This window comes from Balearica regulorum, chromosome 1 (genome assembly GCF_011004875.1).
Source record: "Balearica regulorum gibbericeps isolate bBalReg1 chromosome 1, bBalReg1.pri, whole genome shotgun sequence".
Taxonomy (NCBI): domain Eukaryota; kingdom Metazoa; phylum Chordata; class Aves; order Gruiformes; family Gruidae; genus Balearica; species Balearica regulorum.
Genome location: NC_046184.1, coordinates 159,218,671 through 159,243,887, shown reverse-complemented (window position 1 = coordinate 159,243,887; position 25,217 = coordinate 159,218,671). Strand labels below are relative to the sequence as shown.

General features: G+C 40.0%; 1 protein-coding gene across 2 annotated transcripts in view; it reads left to right on the top strand.

Moving 5' to 3' along the window:
* The window catches only part of PCCA (propionyl-CoA carboxylase subunit alpha), a 302,667-nt gene that overhangs the window by 269,810 nt on the left and 7,640 nt on the right, over positions 1-25,217 (top strand). Inside the window, exons 22-23 of one of the 2 annotated variants that reach the window (XR_012833141.1) lie at positions 503-576; positions 16,379-16,519. Coding sequence is in view for 1 of the 2 variants with exons in the window: in XM_075740848.1 (XP_075596963.1) it covers positions 16,379-16,519 (141 nt within the window). In the remaining variant the exon portion in view is untranslated. The remainder of the gene's footprint in view (positions 1-502; positions 577-16,378; positions 16,520-25,217) is intronic. The other variant, XM_075740848.1, reaches the window with a different exon arrangement.

The window sequence follows — 25,217 nt, the reverse complement described above, 5'->3', positions numbered from 1 at the left end:
ATAATGATGTTCAATGTGCAATGGTGCTGCCTGGTAATTTTTCAGATGGGTTACTGTACCGGTGCTGCCTATGAAATTCAAATTCTCCTTAAATGAAACCTAAAAGAAGTAGTAAAAAGACCTAAACAAAACTCAGCCTTCACTTCAGTTACAATTCAGTCATATGCCAGAAAACTCACATTTCTGAGTATTGATTGTGTTCATTTACCACAGCAAAGTGCATTCATTGATAACTACCTGCTGGTATTGAATCAATCTTATGTGAAGCACGGGGCATTATTGTCAGGTAGGGTAAATAATATTGATTTTATTTTAAAATGAATACGGCATAGAAGAAATTAATTTGATTCTATGAAGTCATTTAATTATGTTCTATCGACTTATAAACAGTGAAGGTCACGTAATAATATGATACCATGAGGCAAGTTACAGCTGCAAGCTTTAGCAAGGTTAGCCCTCCATAATAGCAGTAAACACATTTTGTTTTTGTTTTGTATTAAAGGAGGAAGAGAAATCCAATGCCTGTAATCGATCTTAAAGTAGGATCCCAATTGGTGCCAAATCCTCTGACACTCTGTAAGTGTAACTATAGTCTTTACTGACTGCAGCAAACCAGGTTCTCGGTTATGTTGTAGGTCAGCAGATTTTGAAGCTTCAAATATTATTCTGACTAATGTACTCTGCTGTCAAAACTCCTTATCTTCCAAAATAAGCAAATAATCAGGAATGGGAGAAGGGTGTTGTGTTGTTTACACCTTTCTGCTTGATCATCTTTCAAGCTATTGGCTCTATGAAAAAGTAGCAAGGAAGGACAAGTGCAATAAGCACAACTACCACAAACAGGAGTAAGCCATGGAGGTAGTCTCGCAATTGCTCTTGCATCTATTCTCCTCTAATGTTAATGAACTGTATTACAGTAAAGTTGTTCAACAGCAGCAGCTAAAGCAACAAAACTGTGAAACATGGAACCCTTTTTGGATTACCGGCAACCAAGATTTAGTCATTGGTCATATACCCCAAACTTCATCTCCATGGGCTGTACAATTAGTCTTGAAGTCTTAGTATATGAGAAAATAAGTTATTGATTATCACATACCATACGAAGAGAGCAGGAGACACTGAGAATTCTGCCAGTGCCCTGTGACCCTTGTTTCATTTTAAATATTTAAGATCAAATAACTTGCAACTGAGTTGTAGCTAGTTGAACAGCTATCTGGAATTCAACACTTTTGGAAACAGTAATGAGGTCAAAAGAGCTGGAAGAATAAACACAGTTGTCCGTATTTGAAGAGGAGGCAGAGGATGTGAGCCACGTGGCTATAACTGGTGGATACAATTTTATCTCGAGTGAAATTTGTCTGTAGAAAGTAATCCATAGAGAAATGAAGGTAGATGAATAATTATCACTAATCAATGTTACAGAAATCAACATAAACATTGGTATGATGGGTTTTTTGACAACAGTACTTCAGTATCATATATTCAGATGTCCTTATGCATCAGGCTTAAAGGTCCAGAGGGGCTCAATTTCACCACCTCCAGCAAGATTCAAGTGCAATTTAAGTGTCTGAGTCAAAGAAAATGATCCAGGAAGCTTAAGATCCAGTAACCTTCTGAGTGTCCTCAGGACACCTAAAATAGGTTTCACAGCTGTCTAACTAAAGATGCCTGCATCTTCTCAGCAGCCCTGCTCTGGGGGAACCAGATGTCAAATGTTCATTTATCCTCACTGTGCTGCTGAAACAAAGTACTTCAACTCATCTCAAGTCTCCTGAGAGAACAGTCTTCAGAAAACATCTAGCATGGGTGGGCAGGATTGAGTTCAACCCAAAGCGTAGCGGCTGTGGCCACATTCATCAAAATTCCTAGTGGTAGAAGGTAGAGATGCTCACTCTTTGCAGCTCCCCTTGCTGCTGAGAGCACTTGCTTAGAAGGCTGGAGATAGGGGTTCTGTGCTGACTTCCACGTGATGGGATTAAAACCTGCTCTGTCCCTCCAGTATGTTTTGATTGTCAAGTCTTGAGGTAGCGGGACGAACCTAGTACTTCAGCCATTCTGCTGGGAAAGCAGATTCTGGTCCCCGTTTTCTGAACCATTTCCCTGTGTCAGACTAGGCAGCTGGGTAGCTCTTGGAGCAGAGACCAGAAGGCAGTTTTCTCCTCACCCCAGCTGAGTTCCTTAGCCTTTAAGGCACAAACCCAGTTTTGTTCCTTCCTTGACCCCTTTCTCCAATTGTGACTGCACAATGGCCTGCCTTACAGAGCAGGAGCGGTGGTCTTGGAGCACCCTGTATTCAAATTTGTAAATGTTTAAATTACTGAGTCCATTTTGAAGTATGGAGTGCTGGGCTACATCTTGGTTGTCCTTTCAGTATATTTACCCTGCTTGGTCACATGTGGTGCAGTTTTAGTCATCTACTGATCAAAGTCCTCTTTTAGCACCCAGGAATGCCTTGTCAGCCAAATTCCAGCCATGTTGGATACATTAGTTAAAAAAAGAGGAAAAGGAAAGGAAAGGAGATTTTTTTTTTTTCAATGTCTCACTTTAAAATTTTATTAGTAAATAATGGTGTATGACTGATCTGTTCAAGTTTGATCTTATCCCACTGTGAAACATTCTCAGTTCTATTTCTTTGCAAATTTGACAGACAAACTGGGAAGCTGTAAAGCATCAGGATAACCTGCATGTTTCTTCCTAACATTATACTGAGTAGTAAGAGTATTGTGATAGATAAAATCAGTACTAGCTATTTCCAGTCTTACAACCCTTTCCTTCTCTCTGTCCTCATTTTACTCTACACAGCAATGCTCAGGAATTTGTATTTCTCATCAGTGTTCTTTGTTGTTACTAGTTTCTTTTCCTGTTCCCACACCAGATTTATATAATTATTGATACACAGACTCACTCAGGTTGCTATTTATGCCAAGTGTGATTAACTGCTATGTTGAAAATAAGTATGTAACTATGGATGTGTTACCCTACCGTGTTATCACTGTTAAAATTCTTTCCAGTTGACTGGTTTTCACCTTGTGGCCAGTGGATCACTCCTAGTCTTAGAATCATAAAATTGCAGAATGGTTTGGGTTGGAAGGCACCTTAAAGACCATCTAGTTCCAACCCCCCTGCCATGGGCAGGGACACCCTCCACTAGACCAGGTTGCCCAAAGCCCCATCCAACCTGGCCTTGTCTACTCCTGAGGTAGAAAAATTCACAACAGAGTTGAGAATCAGTTCAGGTTTCTTGTGAAAAGTGGTTTTGTTCTTTTGGATGCAAGGACCCACAGTTAAAGGAACATGACCAGGTTCTCTGGGGATCAAACTAAGTGCACTACAAGTTGCATGTCACCTTTTAAACCAGCAGAGAAATTAGCCTGGTGACACTGAAAAATAACTCTTGGGCCTAAAGCAGTAGTAGCTGCAAGTGTAATTGTCCAAATCTACTGTAGGTTGTCTGAGCAATCATTCTGTCAGATTACGCTCAGAAAAATGATGGTGTGAGAGATAAACATAGTTTAGATACATAATAAGATAGAACAGATGTATAAAATGCATCTTTAAAGAAATCCTTTAATGGCAATTCCAAATATATTTCCCATGGCATAAAAAAATGATTGTGAAGAGTAGGACTGATAAAATATTTATTTGAACTCCGTTATCTTTGAGTTTCATTTGCATTTAAAGACATATTCCTAGCTTGCTTTCCCTACTGTTTTCATTATGATCTTTTGAAACAGTCCTTTAATTGTTATGTCAAAAATTGAGTCAGCAGCAGAGATGAAAATAGAGAGATCAATATACTCTGTGCTCTGAATGCCTCCCAAAAACTTAGTCTAATTAAAAAAATAAATACTGAATCGCTTTAACCAACAACTTCAAAATATTGCCCCGAGGACAGAGGTAAAATCAAATTATGAAGTAGCAGCCAAAGCTCACACACCAATAACTTTGGGGGGGGTGGTCATGAGTTGTTAACTGAGGTGTTCTAGTCCGATCTTCGTTTGGGTGATTGTATTCCACTGCCCTGTCAAGCATAATTGGATATGGTGATGTTTGTCACTTCATCCCCAGTCCCAAACCCACTGAATAATGTTGCTGTTCACTGGTAAATGACTTCCAGGACTCACTTCTTACCTGAACCTCTCGTTTGAGAGTTATGGCTTTGGGCTAAGGCAGCTCAGTCATAAATTGTCAAATGAGTATTTGACAATTATTAACTTTGTATCTGAGTGAAATACTTACAAATATAAGCCTGTTTTTGAAATAACTGCTCCAATTCATCAGCTCGCTTAAGGGATATATTTAACTTACATGAGTGCTTAAAGCTGAAAATAAGAGGGTAGTCTTTGAGAGTTTTCTTTTTTTCAATTTTTTACTATCCATGTGATCTTAAATTTTCTATTTTTTTCCTGTCTGCTCTTGATTTTATGAGTGATATGCAATGTCAGTTGAAAGAAAAATGTAGAAATGGTCCCTGGAGCAGAACTGGACCTTGCTTTCCTGACTTGTGGGTCACATCTGGGCTTAGAGAAGGAAGTAGCTGTATTACTTGGTTCTGAGGAGGTGCAGCAGCACAACTATAAACACATACTTTGAACCAAGGAGGAGGATAGAATATAAGTACCTTCAGAGTTAGATGACAGATGATCAGATGCTCGTATTGCCATTTTGGATTTAGGTGCTTCACTTCTGCCTAAGTGTCCTGTTTTGGGTATGTAAGGCTTTTATTGGCTCTAGCCCTTTAGATATTAGCAAAGATTGTCACATAAGGCTTGAATTATAGAAGCACTAGTCTGTAACGTAAAAGAGCATTTCAAGTTCTACATGAATAGTGCTGCTAGTAGTCATAGATGCAGCAGCGTGTATTTTTGAATTACAGTGATGAGAGAATGTGTATCTATTGCTAATGTAGATATCCATCCTAATGCCATGAAATGATCCCTGGAAATTTAATGGTAGGAAACAGGTAGAATACTGGTGCTGTAGCTGCACTATTGCTGAGACTTTCATGGTGATTTAGTATCCAGACTAATTAAGAAACATAATTAAAACCTGTTTTATTACATATAATAAAATTTATAGAGTTTTTGTGGATTTGCATAATCTTACCATTAGTCTTTTTAATTTTATTGCATCTGAAATAAAACCTAAGCTTCCTTAAACTGAGGAATGAAAAAGTAGAGCACAATTTTCCCTCTATTATTTAGTAGTTTTTTTACCAGCCCCACCCTGAAGAAGACAGTAAGGGTGAAGGATTAATTTTTTAAACAATTTTTTTCCAGGCAGGTATGTCAGTATTAATGTGCAGTGTAGCAGCTCACTTAGTTCTTACTGAACTGAAAGTTCTCGCTGAAGTATCTGGGGTGAGACCATGAACTTACTGAAATCAGTGGGACTACTGACAGAAACAAGTCCAGGATGAGAACAGATCCAGGATTTAAAGCCTCTCTATCTCTAACCTGAAGAGTAATGCTACTAAAACCCCTAAGTTGCCAGGCTGTGTAATTGCCATGATGCGAGAGCAGAGCGTCTGGCAGAAAGACATCCAGAAGAGATTATGACACAGTTTATGCACCATCTTTAATGGCTTGAGTTCTCATACATGTAGTCGCTCCTTTCTCACAGCTTCCCCTCATGACCAACTAGACTCCTGCTTTGAATTTTGAGTTTGCCACAGCCTTACTAATACATCTGGACTTGCCCAGATTTAAGAGGCTTTATATGTTAACTTCCCTAAATCCATATTTCAATCCAGAGAGCTTTGTAAACTGAATCAAATCTCTGTAAAAAGGCTTTGGTTTCTTGAAAACATTTTTCTCCAGTTGTAGATGTCGTTGTGCTACCTGCTGTACAAAACAAAACAGAAAGATGCTGTGGCTTACCAAGTAGTATTTGGAAGCGCTCCAAGGCAAATTAACAGACCAAGCTCTAACCAGTGCTTGCCCAACCATTAAAAAACTTTGTAAGCTGTGAAAGAATGCAGTTTGCTCTGCAATTTTCTCCCTATGAAATGTACAGACTAAAACCATTTTTGCAGTCAGTGGAAAATCAGACCTATCTAAATGTTCCGTATGGTTGTAGGTAGCCTCGTGGTGAACGAAAGGCCACTGTGCTCTGCTTTTTCTTCCATTTAACTGAGTGCCAAAAGTAGTGCTGAGCTTGAAGGGAAGAGGAGTCAAACACTTATTATTCCCTGACCACCCAGAGGGGGAAAAACATTGGTGTCTAGAAATTAGACAGCATTTGCTTGACATTTCTGTAAATCAGTTCTACTCAATATTTTTTTTTCCTAGAAGGGGATTTGTTGTGCCCCAAATCAGATAGTACTTTTCAAAAAGTACTTTCTTACTGAACATACTGAATAACTTACAAATTTGTAGTTAACCAAAACAAACCAGGCTGAAAAATAGTGAGTATCTTACAGGCACTGGGTTACTATATAATTGGTACTACAGTTTTACCCATCTTTGTTGGCTTTTCTCTTTTTATAAGTCATTACCTTATGTACATCACCCAGGTCTCTAGTCAAAATAAACTCTGCAGGTTGCTTTTGCAAGCCTTGCGCGTTTCATGATCAATGGACTTGTTACTGTGGTTGTGAGAATCCTGTACTCTAACAAGTTACCTTAGCAAGACATGCAGACAACTTGGCAGTCACCTGTGGCCAGTGCAGTTCATTGCAACCTTCATTAGTTGGACATCGGCGTAACTCTTCTCCTCAGACAGTGAACTCCAGGACAGTTGAACCAAACTTCTCTTTGAAAGATGTTTAAAGACTTGGTCGTAGTGGTATCAGTACGACTACCTCCTTTCCAATTGTAAGAACAGGAGGAGGGCAAGTGGCTACTTACGAGGCAGCATATATTTATTTTCAGAATACTGAGCCTCCCTAGCCATTTTGTCTATGACACAACTGAAATCTCAGGGCAAACAAATATTATAGTTAAATGTAGGTAACGGAGGTTCAAAGTGGCAGCGCACTTTGTCTTGCCTGCTACTGCTGAGCCTGCTCCGTCACCTTTTCCTGCATGCATCATGTAACAGCTGTCACTAAAAGTTGATTGCGCCTTTTTTTTTTTTGTTGTTGTTGTTTTGGTTGGTTTTGGTGGTGGGGTTGGTTTTGGTGGTGGGGTTTTTTTTGAGGGGGGTGTATTATTTTTAAAAACAAAACCCCAAACCCCTCCCATTTTGCAACCTTCTGCTTGTTCTCTACTATACGATGAAGAGAGAATTGCATAGTTCTTGTCAGTAGTGACGTTTTTATTATTATATAATAAACAGGTCAAATGTATCTTGCCCAGTTAAAACACTTATAGAAATAGAATGTGTGGGGGTTTTTTATTAATACATGTTAAACCCCACTGTATTGTATAATGGCATTAGTCATGTTTAACCACACTGTGTGTACACAGCTGATAAGATGTATTTTTTCATACTTCAGATCATATTCCATATTTCAGGGGTATGATTTTGTAAACACTTAGGCATGTGATTTGCCTTATACTAACAAGTCCTGATGGCTACTGTTGGCCAGGTTACATGTGAAAAGTTAGGCAAAAGCTTGCGGGATTGGGACACATTTCAGAAAACAAGTAGTTGCTTTTTCTTGTGCAGATTTTTTTCATGCTCTTTTTTAACAGATTTTATCAGAGAGATATATATTACTCCAGTAGGACCTGCTGGTGTTTTGAGACAAAAAGCAAGTTGCTAGTGACATAACTAAACCATTTTCACAAAGTTGCAAACGTTGTGGCAGGAACCTGTTTCTAACCAACCCGCAGATGAGTTGAAGCAGTGGTATGTGTTGTACGTATGTTCCACACGTGGTACTCCAGGCGGTTCTCCCTGGGTTTTTCATTAAATACAAGATATAAAGTAAATGTTTGAAGTATAAGTTGACCGTATTTGAAGCATAAGAGTGATGAAAGTGATGCATTATGTCACTGTAGCATATTGACATTATCAATTATGTGTTATTAAACAGCTTAGCTAACTGAATGATTTACCTTGTGTTTAACTGCCTTTTTCAATTAAAGGTAGCAAATGCTGTAGAACTGGGGCACAGTCATAGAAACCATATATTTTCTCCTGTTAACACCAGCGCTGCTGACATGCAAGTGATGGGAGTGTTGGCATTTTGCTGCAGGCTCTAATGGGCTAGTTTAAATGGTCTAAAAAAAGTGATTAATGATTAGGAACAGGACTGTTACACAGCTTCACAGCTCTTTTCCTCAATGCGTTTCCATTTATGTCAACTAGGGCACACTTGGGAGGTGTTATTTCAAAGTAGTCAAGCAGGGTTGTGGTTTTTTTTTTTTCTACTGCCATTTGTTTCTATTTCATAGGTCCCTTTGGTTGGCCAGATACAGCTAGGGTTTCCTTAAAGTTGTAAGCTTCAGTGATAAAGGAGGATAATCCACAGGCTTTGCATGTCCAGTGACCAAAATCTAAACTGTTGAACCCTACTGTCATTTCAGAACAGGGAATGCTGTCTTTAACACCCTTCGTCTTACTCCTGTTTGGTGTGTTCTTTTGGAAATAATTTTAAAGTTATTTCAAAATAATTGAAGCACTTCATCAAACAATAAGTGATTCCCTTCTGCTATTCGCTTGATTTTGCAGCGAACAATAATTTGTACATTAGTACTGTTTGTTTGTAATGGGTAACTGTCCACCCTAAGCCCTCCCTTATATACGTGGATACACCTATACATATATATATATTTGTTATGTGTATTACTTTGGTAACTGAGGTCAATAAACACTACTGCAATACTTTACACCCCACACCCCTAAGTAATAATTAGCTGCCATTAGTAGGAAAAATGAGTAGTTCCAAAAGAAAATTAAAAACAAGATTGAAAAAACCAGCATCTCACTCTTTTTAATGAATCTTAGGACAGTGAGATATCTAGTATATATAATGCATTCTCTTTGCTCTTTTAAGCTAAGGCAGTATCAAATGCTGAAGAATAGTGGGGATTGAACATGCAAGTGGGGAAAATAACTTGTGTTTTTCAGAAGTTTATTTCACGTTGCTAAGATCTTAGAGCTCATGGCTGAAAGTCAGCATTTGCTCTTACGTATCGTGTTGTGAGGGGAATGTATTTTCTTAGAATACAACATGGAGTGGTATTTTAGTTGCTAGCATTTTATCTTGGCATTTTGTTAGTGATCAAAGTATGAAGCTAAGTCCTGGCTGTGTGCAAGTTCAACCAAGTTTTCTGAACAAGGAGCTTAAGAAAAAGTTTCTATAATAATTTGGGGGCAGAGGGGAGGTGATTTAGAGTGCAGTGGCGTTGGGTCCAGCATGTATACTAGAGCCACTCTCCTGCAGAATAGTTACGCCAAACAGATTTGCAGTGTTTGTAGGGGAAGAAGCATGGCTCAAAGGTGAGCATGGCCCCCAGTTGCCTTGTCCTTGAATGTGGTGCTGCAGGTGGCATCGTAGCTCATCTTCCATTCCTAATGCTATTTTTAGTCACCTTTGCCAGGAAACCAAGGCCCGGGCAGGCACGCTGGATGTCTGTCGTGGGTGCTTGTCCCGCAGCTCCCCAGTAGCTTTGACTCGGTTGATGGGCTTCAGCCAAGTGTAGCACAGGGAGAAGGCTCCTAAAAGCATTATGGTCCTTCCCATTCTGGGAATAAAAGGTGCCCAGCTAGAGGAGAAAGCTGCAACTCTGTGTGGTAGGGAGTGTGGGCAGAGGGCTTGGTCAAACTCACCGTTTAGTTAAGGCGAGAGAGTCTACACTGGGGAGTGCAGTTACGAACGCCCCCGTGGCCGTAATGCTGTTTTAGAGATGAGAACCAGCTTCGGAGCCCACCTGTGAGACAGCGGGCTTCATTCATCCTGGTGCTGCCACAGCTACTTGTTACTTTGAGAGAGTCTCCTCTCCTGCTTCCGCAGTACGTGGAGGGGGATTTTCTTGTCTCTGTATGTGCATGAGCTAGAATACATGTAGTTGTTACTACAGGTGTGTAAAGCTGCTTCCCTTCTTCCTCCTTTATTACAACATTTAACTTCTCAGCAGCCAGTTGAATGTCTTGGGTTGGTTTTTTTTAGCACAGACACAGTTTCTGTTTAAAGGTCTGCATTTCTAGTCCCCAGGTGGGTCAGGGGAACATCTGCTCCGGATAGTTTGCAAGTGTTACTTATTAACTCAGGCCTCCAGAATCTGGGCAGTGCCATGTCTATTCCCAGGGCGTGCTTAGCCTGCTACTTGTCTTCTGGTGGTGTGTGCTGAGGTTCATTACACGCATTTATTCTTCAGTTTTCTGCTTGGCTCGGATTTGCTACTAAGATTCTGTTCTGAAACGATGATGTAAAATATACATACATTTTCTTCCCCCCCCCCCCCCCCCCCCCCGAAGCATCAGCGCAGCACTCTTCCCCCTGTAGTTCATAGTGGTACTGCTTGTGGGCAGGTTTCAAAGGAACCTCATCTCCATATGGTTTTACTCGATAATCCTTTATCCACCATCTTCAGCTCTCATTCCGTTGCTTTCTTGCCTGTGGCTACGTTTCTATCTCTGCATCAATTAGCACAGTGATTTATACAACAAGCAAGCAGTTTAGAGGTAATGGTACACAATTAACATCTCATTCCACCATAAAGGGTATGCTAAATACCCCAGTCACTGCTTTCTCTGCCTGGAATTGAAATAAGTGTTTGTCCTAATTCATATGCTATCTGATGTGAAGTGGGCCTGCTTTGTACGGCACTACACCATTAATCTAATTATAGATAGCTGCAAATGAAGTGCTGTCTGAGCACAGAGACTGAAGAAAATAGCGCTTTTGTCATTTAGCATGACTCTGTGAAGCAAGATCGCACTTTACATGGCAGCATGGCAAAATGGAAATCTGAATAATATTGCTGCCTGTTGCATCTTTTCTAATTACAACGGCATTGTAAACACAACTGGGCGCTGATATAAATAGAGCTGTAGATACGCTGTCATGTGGGTTGTAGGAGAAAATCCTCAGTAGCGCTGTTTGTATTAAATGATGCATCCTGATTGACAGCTACCTTGAGACTGCGCTGATGGAGTTGTCAAAGCATTATGCTAACAGGCTGCTCCAGCCGCTGCAGCTCCAGCCGGCTCCTCCGCTCCCTCCCCGCTCGTTTCACCTTGCTCGGCTGCCTGCTGGCTCCAGGAGAAGGACATCTCCAAAGCTTTCAGTCTGTGCCTTTCGGATTCTGCCTGCTCAGCCTTAGTCTGAAGCGGAGGGGAATATGGTTTTTACGTGGCTTTTAACCCGTGTTAGGGTGCTGGAGAGTGTTAATTATGTATCACACGAGGAATGGAAAGTGGGAAATGTGGCTGAATTACAATTCTAATTAAGTTTCTGCTGCTGGAGTATGTGCTATGTGGTGGTGAGGCGTCTCTCTCTTTTTTTTTTTTTTTTTCTTTTCTTTTCCTTTTGCTGCTACTAAAGGCTCATGATTTTTGTGGCTGTTTTGGCTTGGGGTGGTTTGTTTTGGGTTTTTTTAACTGTCTCCATGGCAGGGTGAGTGTTTGCTCCTCCATTAGACTAAAAGTGTCGTTATTTTGTGCAGGTGTTAATGCCAGCCCTCACCACCACCCTGTGGAAGTAAATTAGCTCTAGAACTCGGAGCTCGGAAAAAAGCCTCCGTGATTTGCAAAATGTCATTTATCTCCTTGTTGAGTAAGAAATCCTTGATTCTGAAAGAAGGTGATGCCTGATGCCTTCAAGTAACGTGGACTGAATACATCATTTTCCTGTTTAGATGCCGTGGTGGAAATCTAAGCAAGGGTATGGTCACGATGTTAAAATGTATAACGGTTAATAAAAAAGGCAGCGTGCTCATTGTATTCAGCATGGGAACATCGTAGTATTGCTCTGAACGAATACTGAATAACATACTGCTTGTGAATCTGCGACGGTCAAACCCCAGGTGACTGACAGTTAAGTGACTTGAGGCAGGATGAGGATTAGGAATGTTAGAGGGAAGTTATGTGACCACAGTTAATAAATTTCACTGATTCCAAAAATGAGCCTCTAAGGTTAGTGAAAATAATGAGGACGCCCAGCAGACAGTTTGCTGAAATCTGAGCTACATGAGATTTTCACCCTTCTGACCATAAGAATGACAGGCGTTTGAAAAGCCCGGGTGAACATTTAGGTAAAAAACATACTGAAAATCCACATCTGGTCAGCAGTCCAAACACTGCCGTAGGTAACATACGGGTAGTGATACATTAGATTGCTCTATAAAATCTCCAATGGAGTTTGAACATTTACAGCTTCTGGGGACATGAGTTTCAGGTGTACAGAGAAGATCATATTTAACGTGAGATGCAACGGAGTGCAGTTTTCAGCATTTTACTGAAGGTTCACAATATTCTGTTGTACACAGCGAGGGAACCATATCTGCAAACTACAGAACTTGTTTTTGAGCAAAGATAGGGTTAGATGTGCCCTGGCCACTTTTTTTGTAGCAGCTGGTCTACTTGTCATCTACTGTCTTGGGGGATCAGTACGGTATATATCTACAAAAACCCTCCACAAAACCCAAGGTATAATTTTCACTGCATTTGCTTCCCCCTCTTCCCCCCCCTTACTCCTTTGCACTGCTATTATTACACCTTTTTGTTTTCTTCTTTTTTGTCACGGAGATTTGGTTGTAAGAGGTAGTTTTGCATTACATAAACATCCAATTCATTTAGTGGGAGAGGTAGGACAGGATACTGTTACCGTTAGAAAACTATTAAGTAACATCATTTTTCCCTACTATAATTTTTGTCAGCTGATTGTGGACTCCAACAGTCTTGTGGAAAAGAAACACCTGTTTTCTGTGCCGTCAAAAGCTGTACGGCTCCTTTCGGGTACCTCTTTTATTGACTTGACTTTGGCTGGCAGAATTAGGCTCTGAAACCCTGCGGAGTGGAACGGTGGCTGGTGACAACTACTCATCAGCGCAGATCTGATGGCTAGCAGATTTCCTTGCTCTGAGAGTCCAATCCCGCAATCTATTTATGACTCCAACAGATGTTTCTTCTGGTTTAGGCCTGTAGAAACCTTCTGGTCTCTTCTTTATAACCCAAACTTCACAGCCGTCCCCAATTTACGACCCTTCCTTCTTCCATCTCCTCCTGAGGATAAAGGAAGAAACCCCAAATCTCGGCCGTGCTCCATTAGTAGCGTATCAAAACTTCTGCTTCGTACGCTCAGCGCTGTCCTCGCCGAATCAAAGGCATAGCGGCAGTGTTAATCACGTAATGAAAAAAATCTGGTATATTCTTAACTGTCTTGGTTGTAGCAGCACTGGCAGGCATTGCACCTCCCTTAGGTGAACAGCCCCCCCTGCACCCCTTTGCCCAACTCATCCCTGAGGGATAAGACCCAGTGTTACAAAGAGATGCTTATGCGTGTATTTAGTGGGGTCTAGCCAGCAGCAGAAATACATCAAAGGTAATCTTAAAGAAGGAACCTTTCTTTGCGGCTTTGTCTTTTTTATATTCTGAAAGGTCATTTGTGAACCAGCTGTGCCAAAAAAGGCTTTTCCCCAGAAGTTTACTGTTGTTATTTTTTACTTTTTGATTACAGTAACTTGCTTATCCCCCAAACAGACTAAAGAACAATAAACAAATACAAAAGGAAAAGGAACAGCTCATCAATAACAAAGACCTGCGTTTTAAAGCTTTGAGTGTACTGACTCTTACATCTCACTCCAAGAAAAGCAGGAGTCCTGCAGAGAAAGGAATCCAAAAGATATGAAAATTATAAAGATACTAAAAACAATGTTGGGTAGGGATATTTTAACTTGGTGTGGAGAACTGAGCTTTAAAGTGCAGCGTACTGAGGAACAAGCTTTTTTCCCCAGTGCTGTACGTTGTGGAGTGCATAGGGAATTCTGTGTTTCGGTCCCTGCGAAATACTCTGACCTAGATGAACACAGAAGGTCTAGCTTTCACTTCTAGTTAGAATTTGGAAATTGGGCAGCTCGGAAGTGTTATGTGTGGCTTAAAAAACTAAAAATGGCACCTAAGCATAATCCTTTGAAATCGTATCAAAATAGTCCCTTGCAAGAGGCAACGATACAGTCCGCAAATCTAACTTATTTCTGTGTTCTTCCTTTTTTTTTTTTTATTTTTGTATTTTCAAACTCCGAGTACAAAGAAGACACTAACCATGGATACTGAAACTGTGCAATTTGGTGTAATTATATTCCCCCCCATAGATTTAATGAAGGACTTTTAAGTACAATTTATCTTTGATAAATAGTCCCTCTGCACAGAATGTTTATTAGATTGACAGCAGAATACACTCTGCAAGCTTTTTCTCCTTGCCACTTATGACTCAGATGAATTTTAATAGGAGTAAAAAGCTTTTATTTGCACAGTAATTTCACTTAAGGATCATATCCTTCAGAAACTGGCAGACACTTATATGTCTTGATTGCAAAACAGACACTCAAGAGTAAAGAAACATGCATAAGATGTTATTATTTGACTTGTCACACTGCTGCAACTTATGTCATCAAATCTCCTATAGGCATCACCTCCCCTCTCCCTACAGCATACGTGCAAGCGCGAATACGTGCACGCGCATGCACGCACACGCACGCTTTACTTTCAGAAAGAAAAACCGCAAGGAGCACACCGCACTGAATGTAGTTGCTTGTGCTGGGAGAGAGCTAGCTGTATTTTGGGTTGGAAAAAATGTGAGTGCCACAGCCTTAATTGTCGTGATGATGCCTGCAGGAGGCTTGATGTCAAAGCAGCTTTTTGCATACAAAATGGTGCTGGTTTCCCTCTGCCCCATCAATTGTAACCAAGGCACATGTTTGGGAATGGGTTCCCAAATCTTTGGGTGCCACTTAGAGCTTCTGGGCGTATTGTTGTGGCATTTGATTACATTTACTGGGGTGGTGGTGGAGGATCGGTTCATTTAACCATTTGCTTGTGTTTCTGATTAGAAGCAAGTATTTCTAACGGAACGGCTGCACTGTTCATTGTATGCAATCTTGTGTACCCAAACGCCATTGATGGAGGATGATAATCCTCTCTTCTGTTGTTTTAGTTTGGCTTTGATAGCTGCTTTTTAAAGATGTCATTGCAGAGTTAATCACCTTTTGCATGTATTTCTGAATACCTTGTTCTACTCTCTACAGAAGCAGAAGGTAGAGTCCCCCTTTACCTTCACCATAAGGATATCGGATTTTTTCTGTCTGTGTAAAAATGAAAAGTAAAGACATTTTATTGCTAATAAAACAATAGCTAATTGTTTTGGAGGAAAACATACTGTTCAAAGCAAGGTGTTGAACTTTACATCAGCAAAATACGCATTTGAATTGTAAATGTGGTTCACCCAATGCTTATTATTAATACCTTTGTTTAAATTATTGATGAAGTGTGGTGCTGGTCTCCACTCAGTTGGCCTTGGTGAGGCGGTGGAGTTTCACGCAGAGACCTGCTGCCATCTACTGGCTTTTTTGCATTCATTTTCAAGTGCATTGGGACAAATGTGAAGGCCATCTGTCTAAGTGCAATGAATTATCTCTCAAAGTGATTACAAGTTTTTTTAAAAAACTGAAAAATCGCTGCACGCACGTACACGTTTTCAGAAAGATTTTGTTTAAAGGGATGCTCTCAGGTACTTGAGGTTCATCGTGTTCTTTGCCATTTCTAATTGCTATAAAACATACTAGAGAAACCTTTTTTTTTCCCCTCAAGGTAGATAACAGCTGCTGAACAGTTTTTGTTACAGAAAAAAAATATATTCAGGTGATATATTTCCAAAATGTTCTACCTTTCTGCCTCTGCATGGAAAAATGGAAGTGAACTTGTTTAACATGTTCTAATTGCAAAATCTGAACAAGTTATTCACTTCAAACATTAAATACATGATCAAAAGAAATGTTTAAAAAGTAAACACTCAGTTTTACTGTATGTAATGTAAGTAAACATTAAAGTTTCAAATCAGTCATGTCATTGGAAATCCGGCAGACTTTCCCAAAAGGTTAATTTCCAATTCAGTACAGCACTGGAAACGAATCCCTCAATATTCTGTATCCACTAAAGATAATGTGCAGTGAGCATAAGAATATTGCTCTTTTTAAAATTTGTATCTCCCCTCTCTACCCTCTATTTTTGAAATGAATCTGACATTTCTTTACTGTACTCGATTATTTCCTTTTATGTGGTCGTTGCTGCAAATTGGGGTTGCGTATTTTTCTTTCTATATCCTGAAAATGAAACTCTGAATAAGGATTTCAAACAGTATTTTTTGGACACTCCTGGAAGAATAGATAACAGATGTATTATACAAAAACATGCCATAAAATAGTGCAGATTATTGACTGGAATTCACCAAGGTTTAGTTTTCTAAAACATTCCTCTTCCTATTCTTTAGTACAAATTACAAATACTGACGAAGGTTGCTGCAGAGCTGAGCAAGTACATGCCAGAGAAAGCAGCAGAGGACACCTCCAGCATTTTGAGATCTCCCATGCCTGGAGCAGTGGTGGCAGTTTCTGTCAAGCCTGGGGACATGGTAAGAAATGTGATCTATATATCTGCATTTTCATTATATATTCCACACAAATTTCTCCTTGGTGCAACTGAAACCACAGGTCACAGTTGCTTTTTTTTTTAACCTCACCTGTAGAATAAAGTGTGCTGAAGGATGTGTGCTGCTTTTCATTTAAATTATAAAAACTAATAAGGAAGCACAATTCAAATTAAACTGGCTTTAAAAGGAACATTCTTAGCTGGGTGCAAGTCCACAGCTGAAACTCAATGAAAAGCTTGGTTTTTTTGGTCACAAATGCCTTGGCGGGGGTGGGGGGGGAAGTATTTGTGTGTGAATATGTGCATGTAAATATATGTAAGTATATTTATGCTATTAGTTCAAGCAGGAGAGAATTGTTGATTTTTCTGCCCTAAAGCGATGAAAATATTACTAAGCATAAGGGGGACAGGATAATTACCTAACTGTCTTGTGTGTCCTGTCTGTGTCTGTTCCGTCCCCGTCCCCTGTTTTTTTTAACAATCCCCATGTTAGCGTTTTGCATGACATAAGACTTTCCTGAATTGGGAATTCCATGCTGGGAATTCCCAGTCTCTTATGGGAATCCTCTTGTCCTGCAGACGGAATAAACTTGACACACAAAAGGGCAACAGAATGTGCCATTGCTGTCCTGGGGATTTCCAGTGCTGCTTACCTCACATTGAGCTGGAAATGAATGTAACTTAACATATAAATACTCACTTGAACTCAGCTTTATATGAAACTCTACCACGTTGTATCGTACGTTATTTCTAAGGTCAGGGCCCTTATCTCTCATAACCACTTAAAGTGATAGAATGATGCAGTCCAGGAATATTTGAATCAGAATGTGCAGATTAATTTTAAAGTACTCTTGTCAGTTAAATGATGCCATAAACATGTATGTGGCACATAGATACAAACAGAAAGCTTTAGTCGCAGAGTTCAGTGAAACCTCGATTTTCTCGAGAGATGATGTAGAAGTGGGATTGAGATCTCAAGTCCAAAATTAGCACTGCGCTTACTATGTGACGATCATCAGTCGTGCTGGTAAAGAGATTTGTTTGCTTACATTTTGCTATGATGCCATTTTTGGTTTTAGAATATATGGATATTTCTAACTATTTACAGAGAGAAGGGAGTCATCGTGTTAATATGAAAGATCTGTAGGTGCAAATGTTTATATTAATGAGATAAAGATATTTCTGAGAAAACAGAACTAAGTACAGCTGAGGAAAAATTAGCAAGAGAGAAATTCTTTTAGCTTCTACACTTAGCTTTCTGGTTTTGTGATCTATACATGCACACACACTGTTTATACCTTTACAACCAGCAGTATTCAATTAAAATTAATCACTATGTCATCGCATGGATGGAGAAATCTCTGATTTCTGTGTCTGGGCAGAAAGAGTGGTTGAATGAGGGAGCTCTTAAGCAAATACTTTTTTTGCAAAGAATGAAAGGAAATGTTTTTTAAGGCAAGGATTTTAAGCCTTTTTTAATTTGTTTAAAATTTTTTTGAGAAGTTAATTCTGCTAAGTGTTATCAGCCTTCTGGTCTTGAAGAATAGTTCTTGTTGTCTTGAAGGAATAGCACCAGTGGAGAATGAGGCAAGAGCCAAAGAGATTTTAAGTAAATAAATAAATGAACCTCCTTCCACAAATCCACAAGTGGTGCAGTGCATCAGAGCACAAGTTGTTAAATAATGTGTGGAGATTTTATTTTTCTTTCTCCTTTCCTGCAGCTTTTTGCTGGAGGCACTGAGTGGCAGAACATTTGAACGGCGTAATCTATGTTCTGCTGACCTGAGCTTGTCAATGCTAATTGTGTGGCTTTAATTGCAAAAACACATTTGCGTTATTGAAAAGGGTTTAACTTAAATCCTTCCTTTTCAGGACTAGTGTCAAAACGTTAAAAAAAAAAAAAAAAAAAGCGAGTGAGATGAGGGTAGCATCAGCTATCGGCACTGAATAAGCAGTGGGATGGTGTGATTCAGATTACACGTCTTGGCTGTCCATCACAAACCAGCTCACCCACTACAGCTGTTCAAGGCATGATGGGCAGGGAACTGTAGCTCCCTGATAAATACAGCTCTTTTTGTTGCGCTGCTTGGGAAAAGTCTGATTTCTTTAGCTTGCTGGAGAAATGGGAATTTAAGTAGCTCCTATTCTCTAGAGTGAACGCTGGGTTTGGCAGCTCGGATTTGCAACGGCGTGTGAAAATAGCACAGCTGAAAAAATGGGAGAGCGCGAGGCAGTTGTCTGTCCTTCCACTCAGGTGTTGCTGCTGGTTACTAGCTGCTCTGAGATTGTTTTCTCCTAACCTGTGGTCCGTGGTAAACAGCATTAGTGCAGCACAGTCCCTGCAACAGCGCTGCGCTCACAGAGATGCCCTCAGAGCAATCAGTAGCACGGCGAGCTGGGCTGCGGTACCCCTCCTTCAGGTGTAACTTTACAAATGGTGAAGAAACTCCTAGAGAGGAACATCTAGTCTTTGTCTGGTGGCGTTTGCAAACTGGTGTTTATTGCCTGCGGTTCAGCTATAGGGCATCACGCCTGGTCAGGTAAAGCATAGTGTGTTTGTTAGTCCCTCTCTGCGTAAGATGCCAAACGAGAAGGCAACGCCGATCTCCGTGTTTTCCCCACTCGATGTATCATTGTTTTTCCTTGAAGCACGGTGTTCTCATTTGGCTGCTGTTGCTGAAAAATACTTTGGTCTGACGAAGGCTTATAGAAGATAGTGTGAGCATCCTCTATCCAGCTGGTCAGATAAGCAGTTTTCAAACTTAATTTTTGCCAAAAGATAGTGCATATGCAAGGAATTTATTTTCTTTTGTCTGTAAGATGATCTATAGATCTTAGTAACACAGTGGGGAAGTGCTGTTTGTCATTTAGGGAGAAGCAGAACTTGTGATGCTGCCAATTTTTTTGGCTTTTTAGTTACTTTCTACGTTCTTTATTTTCCTTCATGTGATCAGAAGACTGTAATTAGTTGTCACTCAATTGTTCCTGAAAACACAATGAAGGCACTCAAGCAGAAAGCAACGTAAACAACAAAACAATTTGAAATCTGGCTGAATGGAAAGGTTAATATTATTTAGGGAAAGAAGGTTTAAATTTAACTTACATTCCTCATGATAACACAGTCACGGTATATAGGAAACATCCATTTGGAGAGGGACGGTGTTTGCACGTTTATTTTGTAAAAGTAGATCGTTAATGCCAAGTGTGCATCGGGATGTAATTCGGTATGGGGAGAGTTACTTTTTGGTTCCTCGTGGTGCCAAGGGCAAGAGAAACCACTGGGCTTCAAGAGTCCAGGCAAGGGACTCGCTCTCTCTCTGCCGACGCCGATGGCAGCGCAAGCCAACCCTGCCAGCACACGACGGCGTTTTCATGCCAGAGTGTGGAGACGGCACTGCACGTGGTTTTAATCTCCCCACTGCTACCACAAATACAGCACCATGAAAACTACTGAAGCTGCACAAATTCACTGCTTTGCTTAGAGGCAAGGAAGTAGGCAGGCACTTGCAAATACTGCTTCTTCGTCTCGAGTTGCTGGCTTGATTTTTGTGCATGTAGGATTCTGTGCACTGAAACTGCAGGAGCAGGGAAAGGCCAAGATCTTAATGGTTGAACAGGTAAAGCAATGTTGTCGTACCCTGTTTAAAGCAAGCCACCCAAGGTGCTCCCACAACTGCTTCCAAATTTGATAGTCTTAACTGAGCACAGCAACAAAAGAAGATCTTAACTGTCCTGATTGCCTTGTAGCCTTTGCTGTGTTTTCACTGGTGAATACAGTTTTTGCTTTTCCAGTTTTTTGTGTCTCAGAAATGCAAAGGGTTTTTTTTTTCTTTTAGCTGTATGTTTATGTTGTTTTTCTTTTTTAATTAAATTAGGCAGAACAGGTGGCATTACTAAGCCCAGCATTGGTCAATAAGTTAACACCAGTGCTGATAGCCGAAATCATTTTAATGATTCCCCTGTCCGTAAATATGTAGAAGAAAAGCACCTCTGGGTAAACACCCCAGCAGTACTCCATCTTTGTAGGACTACGGCCAAGAGAAGAGACAGTCAATTATTATGACTTAAGTGTCTAAATTTCCTCTATCCAGTAATTCAAGATTACCCCAGGTTTTGGAAGTTATCACCATTCAAACCACTCTTTAAATCGACTTTTCTCATTTCTTATGATTTCACATTGGTGCTACTGTAGCCACGGGTATTGATACTGCACGGGATGATTTTTTTTCTACCACGATGTAAGCTATTAAATGTATATGCTAATTCAGTAATTTTGAAACTGGGTATCTTGAAGGCTGCTTTTTTAGTTGTATAACTTATAAAACACACTCCTGTCAGTGATCCCACGTTTTAAAAACAACCGAGGAAGAAGCTTTAAGCTGCATTCCAGTTGTTCTCTTCCAGTTCATTTGCATGCACATAATTTCAATTTACCTTCCTGTTCTTTAGAAAAGTAGTTTAAAAAAAAAAATCTTTCTCCACAATTTTCCATTTCACAAGCCTAGGAAGGTTCTTGCTATGGGAAAAGATATGTTTTTCTTGACCTCTACTGCTGAAACGCTCACTACTGAAAACCAAACCAAAACAGCTTCCCAAATTCTGTTTCTTACTACATCGTCCATTCTTGTGAAAGAAAAGGTGGAATTGTAAAGTTACCTGTTGCCATCAGCCAGTTATGTGTTGTTTTAAATCTTGCCTGCCCTTCAGACCTCAAAATCTTAAAAAAAAAATAAAAAAATTTCTCTTTCTGATCTTATAATTGTACTGGTTGGAATTCATAACAGAGAAATAACAACCAGGAAAAACAGTAAAAATGGATTTGCTTAGGTAACAATTTCAGGTTTTATTTAGATTAATATGGTATCAATAATTTAATAAGATATTCTTAAATTCAAATAAGATTTTTATCTTGTGTGTGAACCCTTTTTTTTCCTTGTTGTTTTTCCTTTTCCCTTTACCTCCTTTCCTCCTTCCTATTCTTCAGTAATCCCAGTGCAAATATAAACTGCATTTTTAAGTTAAAGGGAGATTGCAAACTTGACCAAATGTGATCACAAACCTCATGTAGGTTTTATGATTCTGTGTATTAAATTTTTTTGGGGGTGTATTTGTGTGTGTGTGTGTGAAAACTATTGGTAAATGGGAAGTGAAAGCATTTTCACAGTTGTGAAATTTCAAGAGTAAAAGCATTCAAATATTTCACCATTCTTATAACATGGGGCTTCAAGTACTAATTGTGGTTACATTAAAAAAAAAACCCTTAACTATAGTAATTGCTCATAGCATGTTTAGGTAGGTTTTTTTATATTTGACCTTAATAGATTTTTCTTCTATATCTTTATGCAATTGCACAGTCTAAGATTTGGAGTACGGTGCAATTAAGAATGAAATCCCATTCTGATGATGAGGTACAAATAGTCAATATTATTAGAGTTTCTTCCTAGGGGGAAAAAATGCTACCATCCTTTGAAAAGAATTCATAGATTTATTTATTTTTTTTTAATTGGTGCACTTCGCCTTTTTGAATGGTAAGCAACTTTTTAGCCATAACTGAAAAAGTTGACAGGTAAAGATTGCTGCGATGGAAACTAAGCCTTGCCTCGGGCTGAGTAGCACAAGAATCGCCCCCAGAAGCGCTCGGCCCGCGTATCGTTTCCCCAACACGCTGGGATCTCAGGCGCGGTCGGGGAAGCGTGTTTTGGATAAGTGGGAGTGCAATAGCCAGTGCTGATTGCTGTCAGGGGGACATCACTGACCTTTGCTTAGCTAGAGGTCACAAAATTTGGGATGTGCTATCTTCGGATTCTTTCATTAAAGGAGAGTGGCAAAAAAAGTTTAATAATGATTTGTCAAGTACTATTAATTGCCACTAATTACGTTTGCAGCTCTGTAGCTCCCATTTCAAAGTTAATTTGGAAAGAAGGGAAAACCTGCACTAATTATTTTACATGGTAATGGACAGTGTCAAGGAATTTCAATTGCTGTTCATCCAGTTCCTCTTGATTTGTTTTCTTGTTGGATGCTTGCTGCCAGATTGCCAACAAGTCAGAGAGAAAAAAATCCAGGAAGGGAATGATACCAGCATAGCCTTTAGTTTAAACAACAACTAAACAAACGCCCCCTCCCAGTATCTTCATAAGGGGTTCAGATAGTGAATGCATACTTAATTCACTGTTCAGTGGTTTTGCACAAGCATAAACAAGATGAACGTGTGTAATTATTTTGCAGAAGGCTCCACGAGAGGGTAGCTGTATTTCATATGGCACCGTCTTGCATTGTCCCGTCTTACTTACAAGGCTCAATAGGGACACAAGTCTCAGCATAGTGGAAATCGTGAGGGATGTTTACTGGTGTCTCCCCAAAGCTGAGAAAGGGAGATATCAATAAAATCCAGTTCTCACTTCACTTTTAACCAAATCTAAGATCTTATTTGCTTAGGGCTCTCGTCGTTTTTTTTTCTTCCCTTCAGCTCCAAGAGCCTTAAAAATGTTACGCATCGGAGCACCTGTGTTCTAAATATAACGGTCTTAAAAATGTAATTGAGGGATTTTCACTTTTGTAGGCAAATCAGCAGGGTTGATATTGATCCATCTTTTTAGGGAGCCACAGTGCACCAGAAGGTGATACTGTAGAGGGCCCCATAAACCCTCGGAGCCTTCTGTCTAATTTGGCAGAAAAACACAGAATGTCGGACAACAAAAGAACGATCCGATTCCGTAAGAAATCTTCATCCCTCCCACCCCCTTTTCACAAGATTAAAAAAAAAAAAAAAAAAAAAAAGACTTAATTTTTTCAGCTGCACACAATGATTTGGTGCTCACTCTTGCATTGAAACAGTTGCTGTCAGAACAGGCAGGAAACAGTTTTCTTTTAATTGCTGAAATCATTCGGAAGTGCTTCATGCACGGCTTCTATACAGCAGATGCTGTGCATTAATTGGCCTGTGTAGGGCTGACCCAGGGTTCCTTGCAGCGGGCCCAATTTTAGGCAGAGGGTTTAAATAGCTTATTTCTTATTTTGTATAACCTGGCGTACATTATGAGTGCGCTTGCACGTGGGGTATTTCATGGTCTGCAGTTTCTAATGTCATGTGGGTTTCAAAACCTGTGTTTCTCTGGTAATGTACTAGCAGCAGGTAAGCTCTAAATACCATCCATCAGGAGCTAATTTTTTATCCAGATACTCCAATGACTGATGAACCTGTCTTTTGTATGAATGTTCAGCACAGGAGAAAGCCATATGCCCCTGGCACTGGTTCCTATGCATTCTTTACAGTTCGTAGCGATGAGATTAAGAAAAAACCCAAACCCTTACATTTACATGTCTTTCATTTATTTAGCAGTTAGCACTTTCTAAAATAGCTCTTTTTTTTTTTTTTTAAACAGCGAAAGGAGATTTAAGTCTCTTAAAGCAATCTGACTACCACTACTCATTTTCTTTATCAGGAATATTACTGCACAGCCTTAATAGGGAACCTTGTTTTGCTACTCCCCGTCTGTTCAAAACAGACCTTAGCCCATTAGAAGGTCCTCCCTTGTGTGGGAAGACCACAGCTGTTACTGTAAATCTCATCCAGTAACTGTATCACCCCCATTTTGTGGCTCTGAAGGATGAAATTGAGAAATGGAATACTGTGCAGTCATCCTTTACATCTCCAATTTTAGGCCTTTGCACATCATTTTCATGCTTTTATTCCAAATCAAACAACATTAGTGAGCAACACCACCCTGTGCTAAATGTCTGGTGTCTAAGACAGCACCTACGATCTTTGTTTTTGGAGGATTTAGGGTTTGGAGGGAAGTTGGGGTTTTGGTGGTGGTGGATTTTTTTTAAATTTCATTTTTATTACTCCCTCTTTTCCCTCCCCCTACCCCCAGATCTTTCCCAATCCTCAGACTTTGTCGGAAGCAGATGTCCAGACGGTAGCGAGGTGCCTAAGATGGAGGATACTCTGCTGTGCCTCCGCAGAGGAAGCGAGAGCTCAGCACAGTTAACAAACACAACTTTAAAAAGGTTTCTGTTTCTTTAAATCCTTCCGAATAAAGTGGATCTAACTTCTTATGAAGGATATTGGGGGCTTTAATCAGAAATAAGAAGTGGTTTAAATCATTAGCACAACAAAGCAAACTATAAGCTTGAAGATAAAAGTCTCAGGGGAAAGACTCCTCTGAAAATAAATGGGACTTGATAGATTTCCATATCATTTATAACTTCCCTTAATTACACTTGGAAGACTTGCCAGTAAAACTGGAAAATTGGCAGCCTATATCCATTATAGTAATTTTGCCGACCATGGCAAGCAGCTGGCTTTACTGGATTTTATTTCCCATCACTCACAATTAATCATCAGCTGGAGATGTCTGAAACTCCTCAAAACGTAGCAATACTGTGTGACATTCAGGCCTCCTTAAAATGCTAAAATCTGCTGAGTAAATGGGCCGAGTTCCCCTTCCAGCGAACTCATTTTGGTGCGAGGCAGGCTGCCGGTTAATGAGTGCCACTTCGATAATCGGATGCGAATGTGAACTCTGACCTCATGTCAAAGGAGAGGACGCAGCAAGCTGGATAAAAGATCGGGGATTCAGATCCACAAACTTTACACCAATTAGACGGAGAGCGGGGAAATACATCAGCGCCCATTGGGTTTATCAGAAAGACTTGTGGGGCTTGTGACCATTTTG